This window comes from Nyctibius grandis, chromosome 15 (assembly GCF_013368605.1).
Source record: "Nyctibius grandis isolate bNycGra1 chromosome 15, bNycGra1.pri, whole genome shotgun sequence".
Lineage (NCBI taxonomy): Eukaryota > Metazoa > Chordata > Aves > Nyctibiiformes > Nyctibiidae > Nyctibius > Nyctibius grandis.
The window spans coordinates 2,343,947-2,363,482 of NC_090672.1; the positions used below are offsets into that span (position 1 = coordinate 2,343,947).

General features: G+C 51.3%; 1 protein-coding gene across 1 annotated transcript; it reads right to left on the reverse strand.

The window, feature by feature from the left end:
- Nucleotides 1–3,663: 3,663 nt before the first annotated feature.
- Nucleotides 3,664–16,165, reverse strand: LOC137670610 (bMERB domain-containing protein 1-like). The gene is made up of 5 exons (XM_068413535.1): nt 16,062–16,165; nt 10,603–10,676; nt 6,400–6,514; nt 6,193–6,266; nt 3,664–3,752 (listed from the first exon to the last, which is right to left on the reverse strand). Exons 1-5 carry the CDS (start codon nt 16,163–16,165, stop codon nt 3,664–3,666), a joined length of 456 nt encoding a protein of 151 aa, XP_068269636.1.
- Nucleotides 16,166–19,536: the final 3,371 nt, after the last annotated feature.

A 19,536-nucleotide genomic window follows, 5' to 3' on the forward strand; every position in this document is an offset into this window, starting at 1 on the left:
TCTGGTCTCTGTCAACATTTCCTGTGGAGCAGCCTGCTGTTCCATCAGCGTGGGCATGAGCTGGCAAGGCCGGTACTCCCTGCTGCGCTCTCTGCCCCGTGGGGCAGCTCTGCCCCAGCATGTACGATGGGATTCCCACTGGAGGGGCCTCTGTCCCAGAGCAGCCAGATGCAGAGAGGCCACCGTGCAGTCCGAGTGACAGGGACATGCTCTGACACAGAGCACGGCTGTACAGAAAGGCGCTGTCAGCTCCCCATCCCTTAGGATGCTGTCCCCTGGAGACCTGCTACCTTCCCTCTTATGCCGCTCTGCAAGGAGGCACAGGGACAATCCTGTGCTAGCACTGACCACTGTCTTCAGCAGCAACTTCAGAAGACATTGCTGGCTTGTTAACCCCATGATTAGCACTTAGCTGGGACTTGGCATGCCAAGCACCATTGGTGCCAGATGGCAAAGACACAGAAGTCATTATACGGTCATTAGAGCATTGTTTTCGCACAGGCAGTTTCCAGCCGCCTGATCCAAGAGAGGATGCGGCTGCCAGAGCTTCCTGGTCCCCTCTCAGCAAGGGCTGCCATAAAAGCACGTCACATCTGTGAGTGACTGCAAGCTTCCCTGGTCCTACACAACTGACAGGACCCAGCAAAGCACAGACTCTGTCCTGCCTCTCTGCTCCTACTCAGCCCATCTCTCACCTCCTTGTCTTCTCCAACATGTCCACCATGAGGTGCTTCTCATGTGTTCTTTAATCACCCATCCCAAGGACAGGAAACACCAAAACCCAGGAGACCCTACAGCCTGCAGGCCTGCCAGTCCTGCTCCTCCTCCTGAGAGCACCTGGGGGGTGGGATACACGAGGAGGAGAGTTGGGGGGCCAAGACCCCCTTCAGTGCTCCATTAAGCAAAGTGCCATATCTAGAAGACATTTGATGTTCCACAACCGCTCTACAAATGGTACCACTGAGGCTTGGTGAGGACAGAAGGCTGTTACCAGTGAACAAATATATCAAAAGACTTCAGGGCTCTGAGCATTAAAGGCTGTTAACCCAGGAGGCAGTTTCTTGCCTTTCCAAAGATTTTTCAGCTTGGCCCAAAAGTGAAATGCTGCTCAAGAACCAGAAATGGAAGCGTTGGATATCTTGATGCAGCAGCACTGCCAGGGAACTCCAAAGTACAGCCTGACTTTTTAGGATCTTGTTTCTGTTCCACTTCAACCACCCTGCTGTGACACAGTCTGAGACTGCAAAGGTCCCAGGCAGGGAAAATATCTGTGAACCAAGCTTCCAACAGACATTTATTTATTTGGGTTGAAATCAATGCACATGAAACAGTGTCGCTCCCGTGTGCTGCGCACCTTTGCCATCACTTAAAATACAGGCCAAATAGTATCATATGTCCAGGACAGCAGCCTGTCTCCTTCTCCATGACCAGCCACACAAACACAGCCAGCAAACACAGAACAAAACAGCCCAGGACCTTGCTCATTGCCCCCCCGTCTTCCTCCCTGCCTGGCCAAGCACTGCTCAGCAGCTGAAGTCTGGGTCTTGGGGCCTGGTGGGATGGAGGTAGGGATTAATTAGGGGACCAAGTTTTGAATCAAGGGATCTTCCTTGCCTTTGGCTCCCTCTCACTCCAACCAAACAAACTGGCTTAGTTACTCACCCTTCCCCAAAAGACCCTGGGGAAAGGCAAGGACAGTGAGAAGGGGTCTCCTAGGTCCTGAGTCTTTTCTCTGTGTGGATCAAAGCAAACACCCATCCTGCACTACGTATGTGACTGCAGAGTGACCAAGCAAAGCAGCCACTGGACAGTTTCTGGAAGAGCAGGGAGTGAGTGGCCCAATCTGTCCCATCAACTCCAGGATGGATGCTACCGATGATGGCCTGTCACCCCTGCTTGGACAACAGCCCCAACTGTGTACTGCACCTCACTCCATTACACAGGGCCAGCAAAGCAGAGAGGAGCTCTCTGTGACTTCATTTGCCTGCCCTGTGATCTACAGGGCGCTCCCTCCAGCCCACACTGAGGCCCCCACCAATCAAGGAGAGCACCAGGAACTGGCAGGTGGTGGTTGTAGAATGTTGTAGGACATTAACAATAAACAGCACAAAGCAAGCAAGGCTTCAGACTGAGACCATTGGGGTCAACTCAGAGGTGACATGAACCAAAGCGGGGTCAAGTTTGCTAGAGATGACCAGGTGTCATGTCGCCCATTCAGGCCTTGCACCCTGGACTGTGAGCGTGCAGAAAGACTGGTTTAGTTTGTGGACTTTTCTGGCTGCTGGTAAGGAGATTGCTCAGGAAGGACAAGTGAGTGGAAACCCCCTTGCAAAGCTTAGAGTACAGGTTCCCACACACTGGCTTTTCTGGCAGTGCTGGTAAAGAAATGCAGGAGGAACTTGGACCTGCTTATTGCATTGTACTAGGAAGGATCCCACCTGCATTGTGTTGTATAAAGATGAATGTGCTACTAGGTGCAATGGAAAGAGCCAAATGGGATGTGACCATCTCACTGGCACGGGCATGTTGGACAGTGACCTAGGCAGGAACAAGACCCAACAGCAAGCTGCAGCAGGACTGAGCTGGAGGAATCAGCATTTTGGCCAGCGGTCAGCCAGAGCTCTTGGGCAGCCACCCAAATGGGAGGCCACTCCAGGACACCCAGTGAAGCCATAGCAGCCTACAGGGTAAGAAGGGCAGGCAGGGTGGGAGATGTGAGAGGCCTTCACACCCAGCAAGAAAGAGAGCTCCTGTCCTGCCACGATGGGCATTAGCAGCTCTGTCTGTGCCACCTCAACACAGGTGGATGCTCAGAAGGGACAACAGGAATTGAGACAATGGGTGACCTCAGGGTGCCATGAGTCTTTTGCACAGGACTTTATGTCCAGCTCATGGTGCCAAGCCCAGAGGCTCTGGCTGGGGCACTGGAGGGCAGGACTGAATGCCCTCTTGGTAGTGAGAGTGTCTCTCACCTGCTATCTCCACTTTCCCCTGCCACTTTTCCAGTCTCCTGTTTGGTTTTCATTTCCTTCCACATGTTGCCCTGTTCTTCTGAATTTTTCTCCTTTTCTCTTTTCTTCTAATTTCCTCCTTTTTCTTGGAGCTGAAAACTGAATCCAGTAATAGTGAGGTGTGGAAAGCAACTCATCTGCTCGTAGTTCAACACACCAGCTCTGTGCTCAGGTGATAACTTCACAAGAATTAGCCCTTCATTCAGCCGGCTCTGGGGACTGCCCTTCACACTTTGCTCAGCTTTACCCAGGGCCATAGAGCACCTTGCAATAAAAGTGATGCAAACACAATGAAACCCAGACCAGAGACTTTCCCCACCAAGAGTCCTCAGGAATCATCTTAGAGAGACTCACAAGGTGGTACAAGGCTAAGGATGAGACATCATCTGTGGCTGCAGCGTGTCTTGGATGGTGGAGCACAATGTTCTCCAAACATTAGCTCCCAGCGCTTTTTTCATTACTCCGTCCAGTTGAAGGACTGCACCAGTCCTCTTTGTCATGGACTCGCTTGCCACTGCTGCATACACCTCTTCCAAGCTGAGCTCAGGTGGGATTTAGTGTTTGTTGATGTCATGGAGGAGACGACCGTTGATGTGGCACCAAGTACACATGCCATCATTCAGGCTTGCACCAGCCTGCTTGGGAAGTCTCTTCAGTGGTGGCGCTGCAGTGGGAAGCATGAACAATGATGGGAAGTTGAAACTCTCGGAGGAGAGCAGATTGTGGACTCTGGCTGGAGACCTGGGGAGGAAAGGCAAGAGATAGGAAACCATGGGTTGCAACCATGGGATCCCCTTGGGGCCTCCCTTCTCCAATGGCTAGAGAGCCAGCCCTGCTTTATAGAGTGCCTAATGCCAATGAGACTAACTCTTGGGTGTCAGGCCACCTGCCACAATGGAAGTCTCCATCAGGATTAAGGATGAGATGTATCCACCCACAGAGACTGCAACCCACTCGACCTCCATTACCATCATATTTCTCTTACACAGTGGTTGTCACACATGCTGTCAGTCGGGGCCTAGCACTCAGCTTTGGCCATGCTCATCACCTACTGGGTGAAGCCCAGGCATGGAGGAAGGTGGAAGCTCAGTGGGCGGGTGGTTTCACCTCCTTGCCAGCTGCCCTGTGATGAGCTGTAAGGTCTGGACTTAGATTAGTGGTGCTGGAGCGAAGAATTTCACTTCAACTGTATTAAATCACATCCTTATAGATATAACTTCATCTCTGCTGTGACTTGCTTCACCTGTGTCCTCACCACACTCTGGCAGGAGTGAGCTCAGCTCATCAGCTATCACCAGGTCAGCCTTTGCACCATCCCATGCCAAGCTGTCTAGGCCTTGCTTGACTTGTCTGCACCACACAAACACCAATTCTGGCAGCGTGTGCTGTGGAGCAGTGTCATGCATAGGCATAAAAGTAGGGAGGCAGCTTGAGCCAGGCAGAGCTGGTCCAGTGAGGATCCAACCAGCCACCTCTGTGAGCCTGGTCGCCTCAGCCTCTTCCTGGGCTAAGGTGGGCAAGTCCATACCAGGCTGCACTGGCAAGATGAACCTCTCTATGCGTCTGCCACTCCCTGAGACTTCTACAAAGTGACAACATTTAGAATGGTTTTATGATGTCCTGAACCACTGGCAAATGGATGGGGACTGTCTGGTTGCCCCTCAGCAGTCAGAGCATAGCCCTGTACAACTGACACAGCCTGGCCCTTATTAAACTCTGTTTTAAAAATAATGGGCTTGTCACTCTACAGTTGGGCACCTGTGGCGGTCAGCAGATGCCAGTGAATTATCTGCAACCTGCTGAAAAGGAACAGGCAGGAGAAGGCACATGAGAAGGCATGTGAGGACCCTCAAGGACAGAAAGGCCTGATGTCTTCTTAGGTTTTCAGAGAATATATTACAAGAAGACACAGGTACTGGTGGTGTAACTCCATGAGCACCATGGAGTCATACATTTGACTGACAGCTCCCTCCTGTATGTGCTTACAGGGAGATGCCTTGGTGCCTGGGGTACACGACCTGCAGCATGCTTGGCCCTGCTCCTCCTTGCCCTCCATCTCTCTTCCCCCTCCACCCAACTCCCTCCATCTCCTGTCCTCCCCCCAGCCACAACCACTGCCATTTCCCTTCCAGCCCCTCTCTCAGGACTCGGTGGGGCTCCAGCACTTTTCCCTGATGGCAGCCCCTCCAGAGCAGGGCTGCAGCCTGGTGGTCCATCCCACCCCACGCCTACAGCACCAGGATCTGTGTGTGTCCCATACATTGATGCTCACCCACCCCGCACAGGTGCTTGGCTGTTTCAGCGCACCAAGGAAGCCCATCTTGCCCAGCCCAGCTTCCCGGGACGTGTACACTACCATGGTCATGTCCTGTGCAGAGGAGCTGGGAGCTGGCCTACATGATGGAGCAGGTGAAGCCACAGCACTCCTTGAGCAGGGTGAGGCTTGTTTTGGTCATGTACGGTGCGGAGGTTTGCTGCCCTCTGGAAGTCATTTTCTTCTCTTTGACAGGAGCTATGGAAAGAGGAATCGGTGTCTGCCTGGTGATAAGGGCACAGGCCCATCGCTTCTTCTTAGAGCTCTTTTCAGGGCTAAGATGCTGACCCTCCTCAGACCCACAGCTGGGCAGGAGCTCCTGCATCCAGGAGGCACATCACCATGCGTGCTTTGTGGGTGTCCACAGGCAGGACGCAGGCACAGGGACCCTAGGCTGGAAATGCCTCCCACTGCACTGGGGAGGTGTTCCTTCAGCAACAATGGAGGCACAGGGAAGAGGGTGGCCTGCCATCACAGGCCCTGAAGAGAGGAGAACTGGATGGATACCACAACTTGTGACCTTAGGTAATGGTGTGGTGAAATGTAAGGAGCTGGTTGGAAAGGGTCAGATGAATCAGCCATAAAAGGACACCTACCCATCCCCATTCTCATAGGACATGGTGGCTGGGAAATGCCAGGAGGGAAATGGAAGCATAACATCTGTACCAATTTGGGATTTTTCCACCATGTGATCTCAAGCACCAGCATCCCCCAGCTGCCATTTCCCCACACCCTCCTCCAGCAACGGATGGCCTCCACGTAAGCTAGCCCATGCAGAGCAATGAAATTTTGGAGACAGAATGCTTAGGAAAGGGGAGAAAGTGCCAGAGAAGTTCAATGCATGGAATAAAATCATCAACCACCTACTTGCTTTCTGGAAGTAGCTTTTGGAGAGCTTACTTTGCAGGAACTCTGCCATTTCCTTGTCTTCTTCCCTTTCCCTGTGACAAAGAGACTGGTTACCACTCAGGAAAGGAGCAGCAAGGTATCCAGGAACACCTGGCAAGGCATGATACAGATCAGAGGACAGACTGCACTGTCCTCAGTGCACGGGAATACATTGCACTCAGCTACCTGAGCCTCTCAAACTCCACATCGTCCACCAGGAAATCCCGCGTTTCCACCAGCTTGTGTATCTGCTGTACCAGCTCCTCTTCCTTCTGCTTCTCCTCGTTGGACTTCTCGTTCTCTGCAGCACAAGGAACACATTTAACACACCAACAGGGGCCATCCCACCCATGTCAAGGCCAAGCTTGCTCTGCTTCTACTCAACCCAGGAGCAGATACGAGAGTGGCGGTAAAAGCCAACCCAAAGTAAGCACCTGGATCCAGATACAGGCTGCTAAACAAGGAACAACCTCATCCCAAACCACCCTGGCTGGGAGGAGACAGGTCTAGCGTTATCAGACTTTGAATTTTTAGCTTCTCCCCAAAATTTTCATGGGGCTGAGCACTGCGAGATGCAACTGTGAGCTCTGCCGAGCAGAGAAAGGGCCCCTCAACAAGGTGACCTCTCTGGTGGGAGATGACCATGGCTCCCCTGGGGTCTTCAACCTGCACTGCTGAAGATGCTGGGTACCGGGTCTCAATGAGCTCAAAAATATCAGACTCAGATGTCATCCTTCAGCCAGGATGGGCTTAACCCACACTTCCCGTGCCAGCACACTCAATCAGTCTCAGCTTGGACCTGAGCTAGGTAGGAGTCCAGAGACCTCTGAGCCAGGTCCTCCATGTGGCTGAGAAACCAGCCAGGGATTCAGGTGTATAGGAATTATCAACACTGCCCAGATGCCTTGGGAACACCTCACACCACCATTTATCCCATACATACAGAGATATGAAAACCAATACGATCCGCTGGTTTCGTAGCCTTATTCCCTTGCTGGACACGGTCCCAGTGATCCCATCCTCTACATCTGACTTTTCAAACCACTGCCACCCCCATTCCCACCCCAGTGGCAAGGATGACCACAAGTGTCTGCCATGCTATTTTGAACGCGTTAGCCTTGGTTGGTTGTCACTTCAACCCCCAGACTGACCTACCCTGAGCACAGTGGGACCCACTTGTGCCACATATCTTTGGGCAGTGAGTTAGTGAAGACCTGGAAAACTCACATCACTGTGAAGTCATGTCCTATATAAATTGGTACATAATGGTAAGTGGGATACGTGAAGATGATGGAGATAAGGCTAAGGAGTGTTAAATATAAATGGAGAGCTACCTTAGGTGGAAACTATGGCTGTCTGTGCTGCAGCTATTTAAAACCATTTCTGAATTCCGCAGCCAGCTCCAAAATCAATCCAGCACAGGATGGATCAATCTCCAGTCTTCCTTCAGCTAAATAAAAATGCAGTGAAATTCACAGTACGGAGCAAACCCTCTAGGCTGGGTCTCAGCAGTTACCTAAACCATGTATTGATTTGTAGTTTAAAGTCTGTTATATATTGATCGGAGGTGCTGCTGCGGGGGTCTGAGTAGGAGGAACTTCTCATAATCATCATGTTGTCAGAAACATCCCCAGCAAACAAAGGTTTCTCCTACAATTGTGGTCTTGTACAGGGAGCGAGCTCCTGGCAGAGAAAGCTGATCTGGGCTCAAGTCGGGGCCACAGCTGCTGGTCTTCTACCATGAAGAACTGATGCAAAGTTGCCTGGCCATGGGCACTGTCTCTGTGCAGCAGCTCCCTCCTGCCTGGTGGAATAGGAGCACTTTACAATGTCATTTGGATGCCATACAAATCGGAAACATCAGGCTGTACACAAGTATATCAGCTATTTGGAGTTAATTAACAATCTGCATTCCTGAGCTAGAGCATGTCTGAGTTAACATACCCATCGTATAAACCCTGCACTTTTTTTTCTGACTTGCTGATGTCAGAGGAGTCCATCATGACCACAAGATCTCTCTGAATTATTAAGGGCACCTTGGTCTGGTGAGATTTCAAGCCACAGATCTGGCTGAGCTCTGAGTAAGCACTGACATGTTTGAATCTTTGTCCGAACCAAAGTTCAATGCCCAGTTTTATGAACGATCTGCTGCGATAGTCTCACAAGACCAGTGATTTGCAGGATTTTTCCAGCAGAGTCTGATTTGAGCCAAGTTATAAAGAAGATCAAAAGAGCATCCCTGATGCAAGCAGCATTTCTGCTCTCAGGTGAATCTGGGAATGCTGAAAAGGCTAGACATGAAAGACCAAAGCAGATGAAGGAAAGCCAGTCACATTTCTCCAGCTTCAGACAAGGCCAAGTTTCTCTGTGGTCCTGAGCCATCATTTAGGTCAAATCTTGTTTTATAAACTAGAAGGTGTTTGAATTAAAAGCCCACATGAGATCTGGGTCTATGTTTTGCAAGCAGCTCCTGTTTTTATGGCAGAATCCTTCTCTCCTCTGTCTGAACCTCCCTCTGGGTGCAGCCAGGTTGTATTAAATGGATCAAGACCTGCATATTAAGCAGCAGTTGGGCTCTAACTGCATGCTGAAGATTCACAAGCACACACAGCGTAGCGACACCACAGCATTAGAAAGGGTCAAGGTTTCTTGCCACTCTTGGCTTTGAGATAACCTTGGGTACAGAACTGATGAGCTGAGCTGCTGCTCTGGGAAACAGATGTGCACAGCTGGTCCTTGTCTGCATCCAGGCATCGCCCCCTGCTACACACTCATTGGTCTCAGCAAGTGCAGCATCTTCAGAGAGATACTTATGGTGGAAATAACTGAGGTCCAAATCTTAGAGCTTGGATGGGTACAAATAAGCAGGGATATGTCTCCCATCTGGTTCTGAACACACACATTAAGACCTTACTGGGGGATGAATGAGGCTGTCCCAGGAGGAGGCATAGCCTTACGAACCTTGACGGACACAGCTTGTGGGGAAGCCTTTCTTGTTTGTTCTCACTCAAACCCTGAGCTGTTTGGTGTGTGCTTTCATTTGAATACTTTGGCTGAGGGGGATCCTTTAGAGAAATGAGGTTTGGCCTTTCCTGGGCTGTGAAGGGACAAGGGTGGCTCTGGCTATGAGAGAGACATGGAGGGTCACTGGTCATGGAAAGCAGCATTTCCTCACAGCTGAAGTTTTCACATATGTTGCCCTGGACTGTTTGCCTCTTTTCAATATCCTGAATGATGAATTGACCTGATCAGCGACATCGCCAAGCCCCTTTGGCATGAGGTCTCCCTAGCACCCATCCTACCCTGGCTGCAACCAGGAATCCTTCCCTGGCAGCTGCTGTCATCTGCCCCATCACTGACACACAGTTCTGACATGGCCACAGCAAGAATTTATTGCTTTTCACATACTTGAGGCCTTTGAAAGCATCTCCTCTCCTGCTGCCTCCAAAGAGGCCCCTCCATGGTGTGGTCTGACAATGTCCCCTGCTTGTCCTCTCAACTAGTTTGGGGATCCTCCTCAGCGTATGTGGCAGGTCCCACTGTGTCGGCATTCATTGACACCTCACTCAGCTCCTGTCCTCCTACAGATCTGGGCCCTTCACTACAAGAAAGACATTGAGGTGCTGGAGCGAGTCCAAAGAAAGGCAATGAAGCTGGTGAAGGATCTGGAGCACAAGTGTGATGAGGAGCGGCTGAGGGACCTGGGGGTGTTTAGTCCAGAGAAAAGGAGGCTGAGGGGAGACCTTCTCGCTCTCTACAACTGCCTGAAAGGAGGGTGTAGCGAGGTGGGGGTCAGTCTCTTCTCCCAAGTAACAAGTGACAGGACAAGAGGAAACGGCCTCAAGCTGCACCAGGGGAGGTTTAGATTGGATATCAGGAAAAATTTCTTCACTGAAAGGGTTGTCAAGCATTGGAACAGGCTGCCCAGGGCAGTGCTGGAGTCACCATCCCTGGAGGGATTTAAAAGACAAGTAGATGTGGTGCTGAGGGACATGGTTTAGTGGTGGACTTGGCAGTGCTGGGTTAACGGTTGGACTTGATCTTAAAGGTCCTTTCCAACCAAAATGGTTCTATGATTCTATGATTCTTGTACCAGACTGATGCTCTTCCCCAAAGGACTCATGTTTTTTCTCCTTGTCTGTTTCCTCTGCCCTTCAGCCCAGGCCTGGACAAGGACTCCCTGGCAGTACTGCAAGCAGCAAAGCTCCCAAGAAAGATCTCAGGTCAGAGTCGGGGAGCTACACTTGATGCTCACACACTGCCTGCAGCAGCAGTGTCTCTGGGAGCATCCTGGGGTGGGAGCCGTTCAAGAGGTTCTTGTATTTCATGGAAACCTTTCTACTGATTGCAGCAGCAGGTGCAGCTCTCTGAAGCTTTATAAAGCCTTACCTGGAAGAGCTATGAGTTTCTGAAGCTCCTTTTTCAGCCGGCTGATTTCTTTACAAAGCTGAATGTCATCCATCCTGCAGAGACACAAACGAAACCACTGAGGGAAAGACTGGGAGAGGAAAGGTTCAAAACCTCCAGAGCAACACCCAACCAACACTGGAAGGCAATGCACTCAGTGCCTACGGCGGGGAGCACAGATTTACCTGCCTTCCCATGGGAAATGGTAGCCTACTTCATCTCGGAGCTTTTGTTGGAGTTACGTGGGTTGTGTCACTGGTTGTTGGCAAAGAAAAGGTTTTATCGCTCTAATGACAATGATGCCTTTTTAAAACCTGGCACATCCACCATGCAATAGCAGCTGTGTTTCTCCTTCTCCCCAAAAATAATCCCCAAACAGCAAAATCCAAAAACAAACAGAAGCTGCTGCCACATAAAAAGATCTGACATTTTTATTCTGCCTTTCTGCAGAATTAAAAAAAGGTAGAAAAATGAAACAGAACAGAGGGGGGAAATGTGCAAACTTTGCAGGTGTCCGCTGAGAAACAAGGTCATTTCAACAGGACAAAAGGAGCCTGCTGAAGCTGCAGGCAATGAAATCATCCCTGGCTCAAACCACACGACAGCAGCAAGATGCCAATCAGGATGGGCTCAACTCAAGTATCCGTGGCAGCTGCTGATGGAGAGGACGGGGGTTGCACAGCCCTGTCTGTGCTGGAGGCAGTTTGATGATGTCTCGGAAGCACCACAGACACTCAGCCCCCTCCACGGGTGTCCCAGCTCAAGTGCTGCTCGCTGCTCTCTGGGGCCGGCAGAGAAGACTTAACCCAATTTATTTATTGATTTATTTTTAAAAATTGCATGCCTATGCCTTCGCTAAAGCCATGATCAGACAAGACGAAGGAACGATGGTGTCTGGCCATCATGAGCATCAGTACTTCAGTTCGAAGAGCTTTATGCACTCACTCGTGGTGAGGGAAACTGCAAGAGCAGACAGTGCTCATGGCTGAGACCTCTCTCCACCACGAACCAAGACATCCTTGAGGATCTCCCCTGGGTAGGTGACACCACAGAAGACAAGACAAGTCACAACTCCAATAACACCCAATGCTGCCTCTGGTCTGCTCCCCATCTCCCGACCTCTCTCATGCCAGCAGCTTCTGGCTTTAGAGACCTCCTTGCTTTGCCCTTTAGGGTCCTTTCCTCAAAGTCCTCCTGCTTTCTGCCAGCAACTCATACGCACAGCAAGCAGCAACCCAAGGGCTGCCCAGCCCCGTCTGCCCTTCCAGCAGTCTCCAAGGCTGCATCAGCCTAGGCCCAACCTTGTCCAGCCATATCTCCAACCAAAGCATGATGAGACCAACCGATCTGACACTGTTCCTTCTGCTCTGAGCCCTCTCTGGGCTCCTTACACATTATCCCTCACTGGGAAGATTAGGAAAGGCCTGCTGCTCTGATGTGGTATCCTGAGCCTCGGCACAGTCCAGCCAGCCAGCAGCCAGTGAAGCACCATTTTCTTGGCATTAAGGTACCTGGAAACTTAAGTCCCTGATGAGGGATTTTGGCTGTTGACTCATTTGAGAAGAGTTATTACAAGCTCCCGCAAAAGATGTATATTGGCAGTACTCTATGAGGTGTCACCCTGTGGCAAGGAGCTAAATCTCCTGATCAGGGTTGGACTGTTCACCTGGGATTTGGGAAGCTTGTCTTCTTTCTCCAGGCTTACCTTGGCATGGGTGAGCCACCCTGGCCAGACCATCTGGCTTCTCTCCACCTCTGTTACCTGGCCTGAATCTAAAAGAAAGTGTCTCTATCCAAAATCCAGCCCCAGATTGTCCAGGTGTAACAGGCTCCCACGCCCCCAGGACCAGAAATTGCTCAATTGGTGCGTCCACAAAGCAACCCCTTCATTGACACATCAGTCCTCACTCTCTTGGTACACGTCTTCCAGAATCTTGCAGCTAGCAACGGCACCAGAAGCCCCATGGCAGAGGGGCTGGGGTCAGGCAGCACATTCAAATGGTGCTAAGTATCTCCACCAGCAGAAAAGAGGGTTCCAGTCATCACACTGAGGTAGATGTGGACACTCTGACCAGGACCATTCCCATATGATAGGGCAACTAACCCACTGATATCTCAGAAACACCTCCATCTAAGGGCTCCCTAGACCTTAGAGAGTTGTGACTGCAACCCTGGATGTTTTTGACAACAGACATGAGCACTGAACAATGAGCAGTCTGTGCTGGGAAAATATCTGGTGACACAAACCTCTCAGCTGGAGACCAGCCATGTCCATACAGGATTTGGCCCTATGCTGCCCTGTGAGCGATGCCTTGCCTATGTGGGGTGGGGTGGGAAGCATTTGCCCTCATTAAACATGTTCACTGACCAGTTTCATGAAGAAGCTGGTAAGCACTAACACAGCAGGGCACAATGGTCAACCTGTCTAGACTGAGCCTCCAAGAGGAGAAGCATGTCCAAACGTTGACTATGAGGAATCAGCCAACCCATTTTTCACTTAGAGGAAGTGTACATCCTCCTCCTAAGCCCTACCAAGCACCCCAGCATCTTAGCATGAGCTTCCCAAGGTTGTCCAACCCCTAGATGCAGAAGCACTCCTTGGACGCTTTGCAGGGTGCATGGAAAATCACCCAACCTGGAAGAGCACAGCTGAGATTTCTAGCAAGCTCCATGGCCGTGAATGATGAGAAACCCTAACACACACAATCTGTGTCTACAGATAATGCATGATTGACTCATGAGCTGGTGCCACCTTGAACAAATGTGCCTTTGGTTCCCTTTGAAGCGTGTGTTACTAAAAGCCTTGCATCTTCAATAATCCTACTGGTCCTTCCACTGAGTCATGTCGTCCCCCCCTTTTGGGATGAGTCATATTTGCTGGACCTACTTGAAGATGCAGCTTTGTCAGCTGAGCCGAGGACACCAGAAACATTAATAAGGGAAGGGAAAACAAACAGATTGATGAAGAGGGACCCTGTGAGATATTGCTGTAGGAGGAGATAATCTCAGGCGGAGGAGAAGACTTCCTCTTGGCTCTGTCAGATTTTTGCTCCCTCTGACAATGTCTTCATTTGTTTGCATACCGCACTGAGCAGGTCCACCGATGCCAATGTCTGGGAGCTGCATGTGGAGAACAGGGAGGTCTGTTTGTTCTTTTACTGCCTGCTCGTAGTCCTATGGTTCCTAAGCCCTGAGCTGGTACAAAGAGCACCAGCGGGAAGGTCTGCATGGGACACGTGGGCAACAGGCTGATTGCCAGTGATACACTTACTAAAATTAAAATACACAGTCAAATGATAACAAATATTATTAAAATTAAATTGGAATTTAATTCTGTAAAATCTGATAATGAGAATAATAAATGGACAATAATGAAAATTCATATTTCAATAAAACTAGGGAGAGGTTGCAAAGACAAGCACCCAGAAGGCTGCTCCTGGAGCTGACGTTACTTCTACCACTGATGATAAAACTTCTTGCAGCCTCAGCCATAGCCATGCTAGCCCTGTCTGGCCACAGGGAGCAGATCAGAGCACCAAGCAAGTGAGGTGGGGAGCAGAATCTCCCACGGAAATTTCAGACCTTTCTTTTTGCCCTATTAAAGGAGAAATATCATGAGCTTCACTGTTTTCCAGAGCACAGACATCTCAGAAATGCTGGAACATTTTACTTTGACATTTCCAACAAGAAGAAAACACTGATCACTATCAACTGACCAGACAGGTCACTCCTCCGTTTGGCAGCACATCAATGGAGATGTCCATCTCCCCGAGCCCCACACTCCAACATCCTGAATATCACATTTTTTTTCCCACTGGAGCAAAAAAAAACAAACCCTTGCAGCCCCAGGTGCCCATCCTCTTTAACCCTGTCCTGCAGAACCCAGGTCTGGGATCCCTCTTCTCCAGCAGTGATGCTCAGGGAAGCCCTCAGCTTTCCCTGCCTTGCAGAGCCGTGCTCCTCGCCTATGCTATGCTCTGCAGAGCCGATGCTCAAGCTCCCCACGGTGCCTCCAAACCACTCAGACATGTAATCCTGGCATTTCCAAACTTCAAGTGATCACTTTTGCAGCCATGCCCAGCCAGGTATGTGGTTTCTGTAGGTGATTTCCTTTTGTTTTCCAAGTGCAAGCCAAGGAAGAACAAATAAAGGGATAAGAAAAAGCAGATGTGAGTTTTGGCAGCACCTGTGAGGTTCAGGTACCGGTTGCCATGGAAAGCATTTAAGAACTACACTTTTTATGATTTCCAAAAATCCTGTTCAACAATATATTCAGGGGGAACCGTGCCTCAAAGAGGTCGTCACTCCAAACCTGAGCCTCTAAACCACAGTCCAGCTCACAGCTTCCCCAGAGAGTGGATTTACACAGGCACTTCCAGGCTTTGGTGATCCCTGTAGTGCAGGTACCAGTGGGGACCCAGACACATTAAAAAAGCAGCATATCAAGTGCTGCAGCCCAGTAAATACGATTTTTGCCATTACCAGTAAAAAATCACAGGCTTTGTGTTGACCCCACAGCATGGGATCTCAGGATTGGGCTGACTATAGCAGTTTAGTGGTATTAAAAACCTTAATCAACCCAGACTATGACTGCTAGTCAGTCCTTTTCCTCCCGGAGCATAAAATCTCCCGATATACCCAGGGAAAATGTTCTTTATCACCCTTCGTGCTGGTTAGTACCACTGCAATACAGTGACTATTTGATTGCCTTAAATGTGAAAGGCCTACAGATTTTTACTCAAAACCTGCTTCGATTATTGAAATGCACCATGGAGAAAAACCTTCCCTCCTCACCTGCCTGCAAAGGCTGTGCTGGGAGTGGAGAGCGGGATGTGGTGTGGAGACGGGCATCAGGCACCGATGCTGGTCCAGCCCCAAGGCCGGTCCAGCCCCAATGACTCCTGATGTCCCCCAGCAGCCACGGGATGGGGGAGGAAAGGAGGAGTCAGGAGGAGACGTAATACGGCAACGTGGGGAGCGTAAAGTGTGAATGTGGCTGTTCAACAGCCGCAGAGCTGCATGCTGGGGCAAAGCGGTATCTCCAGAGAGCAACAACGAGCCACCAAACCTCAGGTCCCTTCCCAAGTGCAGCCCAAGAGCCGTGCACGGAGGAAGAGTAAAAGGTACGGACCCGCTGGGACAGTGGGGTGCCTGTGCTTGAATACGGGCAGAGTTTAGTGTAGTTAAACCCATGCCATAAACTCTGTTTGCAAAGCTCGAACCATCACAGCATCAGCAGCAGCTTTGTATCAGGGACCTGTTCAAGCCCCTTCCGAGAGCAAGGCCAGAGCAGTGGGAGAGGCTGTGCTTCCAGGTGGAAAACGAGGTGGAAAACGAGGTGGAAAGCAGCCTCAGCTCTGCTCAGTGTCTGATCGGGCAGGCAGCAAACGCTGGGGTGACCCTGTGAGGAGGGAACAGCGCAGGAGGAGGCAGGTACTCACATGTACCGCAGCTCTGACTCCCTCCTCACCAGGATCTCCCTGATCCTCTCGATTTTGAAGAGCTCCCCTTCAATGTCGTCAATGGTGGTGGTGGAGTCGGCCATGGAAACAATCTCGTCCTCTGCAAATGAAATGGGAGCCACGTTAGCCAGCAGGAGATGTCAAATGGGTGCTGAGGACAACAGGGGCCACAGGGCTGTCATGGGGACCCCCCTGCAAACACCAGACCAGCACCACCACTAAGCACATGCAGTTTTAAACTCGTTTTCAGGCTTCTTGCTACCCTCCTGGGTGCTGCAAGAGGAGACAGCCCAATGGGCACATGGAGTCACCGACATATTCAATGGCACTGAGCTGCCAGCAACTGTGTTTTGCCTTTATTTATGCTTTGTGTGAGGCTGGGCACTGGAACAGGCCTGCTCATTGCTGCGTTAGCATCAAAGGCGGTTCGGCTTGCTGAGCGCAGCTCCAAACACGCATGCAATATGCATGAAGTGCCTGCATGAAAGAAGACCTCAGAGGCCAGCAGGCCACCTCATCTGAGCTTGCAGCTCTCTGAGCCTTAGAAACAAGCATCATTTCACTCATTTCACCTGCTTGTGCTGGCGTTGCAGCACACCCTCCTCACATCAATGTTGTGGCGGGCTCTGCACTGCTGAAAAAGCCCCAAATTTCCAGGGGTCTTCCCCTCTGCTGAACAACAGGAGGCCAAGGGAGCTAAAAACTGCTGGAGGGAAGGACAGGAATACCTCATTCTCTTTCCAGAACCATGTAAGCTTCAGGCATTTCCAGTATAGGGACAGACACTTAGAGACATGAGCCTGTCCTCCAGCATGTGCCAGGACCAAATGCTGGGCCCATATAGGACAGAGGGGCCTCCTAATGAATTGTGGAGGTGAAGCTCCCATAGCTGGTCCCTTTCTGTCACAGGCTGGATCAAGTTCTGCCCACCTTCCCCATCTCAACAGGGGAAAAAGCCCCCACGGTACCCAGCAGGCCTGTTCGGTTTCCTCGTCCTCGGGAGTGCTGAGCGTCACCTCTACAACCCACTTGGGGAAACTGAGGCAGGGAAAGCAGATGTCATTTGCTCAGGACAAGAGGCAAGAGCCTCAGAGCAAAATGCGGGGAAGAGGGGTCTGTAATTTATATTTTAGAAGAGCGCAGTGGCAAGGCCAGGGAGAGACAGGACGAGAGCTCAGCAACCTCGACCACCAGCTCTGCCTCCCCCCGCACCGATTTACCGCAGATGTCCCTCTGACGTCCCACTGGTTTACACCAGGCTGTCACACTGATTTACACGAGGCTGCTGTGCTCATCCCACAGCGGCTCCCAGCCCGTTTTATGGGGGTAGCTGAGGTTTTGCTCCCAGGTCAGCTCCCACCCCCCAGCCTGGTCTGGCTCTCAGAAACACGTCACCGAGCTCGTTATCAGTGACACGCAGCAGCACATTTACCACACGCGGGCTGATCTGGCTCTCCTGTGATGTGCACACAGCCTGGGTTGGGGAGGGGGGCTCAGCAGCTGCAGCAAAGCCAGGCTAGGAGAAAACATTAAAAATCACAAACATCAAGGGGCAAATTCTGCTTTGAATCCCTACAGGACACATCTCTCCTCCGAGACTTTGCCTCCCTGCAGCCCTGGGACTTGCCCCATGCAGGGAGAGGGAAAGGCACAGCCAGGGAGCACCAGCTCCAGAAGCAGGATTTTCCAAGCAACTGAGGTCTGGGAACTGGAGATGTCAGAGCTGGAGCATGTGGCTTGGGAAGCCCAAACGGGACCCAGGCCAGTGCTGAGGGTTACAGGGCAGGAACAGTCCAGCATTAAGGCACAAGGCAAAACACTCTGCACTCACTGGTCCTCTACCCATCCTGTAAAACTGCTTGAGAAAGCATTCCCAGAGTGAGGCATGTTTCCAAGGCTGCTGGTAGAGGTTTATTAGCGGAAATACAAGTGGTTTGGGTTAATGTGACTGGTTTGGAGAACAGTTTTCTGCTGTTTCTGGCCTAGAAACTCATGAGGACTACTTTGAGATGATCCCCCTCTTCCCCTAGCCACAAAGGCCCCATTCAGCTAACGCCAGCGTGCTGAATCCTCGATCACTCCCCGTTCTAAGCTGTCAGGATGCTCTCAGAAGCCAGTGCCTGCTCAGGACAGACTGATGAATACATGGGTTGGACAAGTGTGGGGTTGGATGTGCTACCATCCATCAGCTCTTGCTCAATGGCTCTGCTACAAACGTGCACAGAAACCCTCCCTCAGCCTTGTTTCTATGGGCTGAAGGAGGTTGCTATGGGACCGGACTGCGGTTGCTACAGGACCAGGATGCGGTTGCTAGGGGACCAGAGTGCGGTTGCTAGGGGACCAGGATGCTGAGGTCCCTCATCCCAAGCATCCTGCTGCTCTGTGCCCCTGAGCTCCTCTTGCCCGGGATATTTTGCTGTACCCGCACCCAGCACCATCGAGCAGCCGGGGCCATGCACCAAGGTCAGGCAGGATCTCCCTGGCAGGCACGCAGGCAACAACACCCGGGAAGGTGAAGACGGTACAGCCAGCGTGTGCTTGTAGGCAGCCGCTCCCTGGGGTTCGGCTGTACTTCTGTGCCGCTCTAGACCCGTCAGGAAAAAGCTGCATTGCTCTAAGTGTCGCTTCTGTGAGCAGGCTAAAGTGACAAGACTGATTATTTTACAGATGCTCCAATAAACAAAGATACAAGCTTACTGCAGCCTTCGTTAGCCAAGGACAAATCTAATCACTCCTAGGAGCACAGGAGTGGCTCTGGGGGAGGGGGACTGTCACTCCTGGACGGGGTGGGTGGGTGAATAACCCAGAACCTCTTTGATCACTGGTGGCAGAAGTATTTGGCTGAGGTTATCAGCCAGCTGTTTCCCAGTGGGTGAGCGCAAGGGTTTGAAACAGGTGTCAGCACCACGTCTTCTCGCTTCTCATCCACAAACCTCATTAGCAGAAGCCACTGCAGACAGGAGAGGTGAATCCTTGCCTGTGTACCCAAAGGGAGGAGGTGGCAGGGCTGGGTTTCTTTCCCCCCATCTGCAGCAGGAGGCTGGGACATGATTTCAGCCCGCAGGCAGCTGTCCACAAGAGCGAGAAAGCTCCTGGCTCGACTGTGGGTGGGTTCCCATCAGAGATGGGGTACAAGCATGGCTGGGACCACCCTGCTCAGAAGGAGCTGCCCTCACACACCCCTCCTGCTCCTCCCTGGTCACCTTTCTGTAGGACACCTCCCAGCAGCCTCCCACTGCAGGTCAGGAGCCTCCTGTGAAATGGGGACAGCAGACAGGGTCTACACCATGCAGCAGAGCAATGGTTGCAGGACTTGAGCTGGAAGCTCCTCAGCCCTTGGCTGTGCCTTCAGGGTGGTGTGGTCGGGGTCATGGCACTCTGCGTTCCTTGGGCAAGATGTGTCCTCAGACATGCCAGGGAACTGCTCACCAAAGCAGTAAGTCCTGGACAAGAA

Coding starts and splice junctions, on each gene's coding strand:
- LOC137670610 (XM_068413535.1), bottom strand. CDS start 16,165: ATGGCCGACTCCACCACCACCATTGACGACATTGAAGGGGAGCTCTTC. Junction 10,677..16,061: donor GAGTCAGAGCTGCGGTACAT/GTGAGTACCTGC, acceptor GTGTCTCTGCAG/GATGGATGACATTCAGCTTT. Junction 6,267..6,399: donor GTGGAGTTTGAGAGGCTCAG/GTAGCTGAGTGC, acceptor TCTTTGTCACAG/GGAAAGGGAAGAAGACAAGG.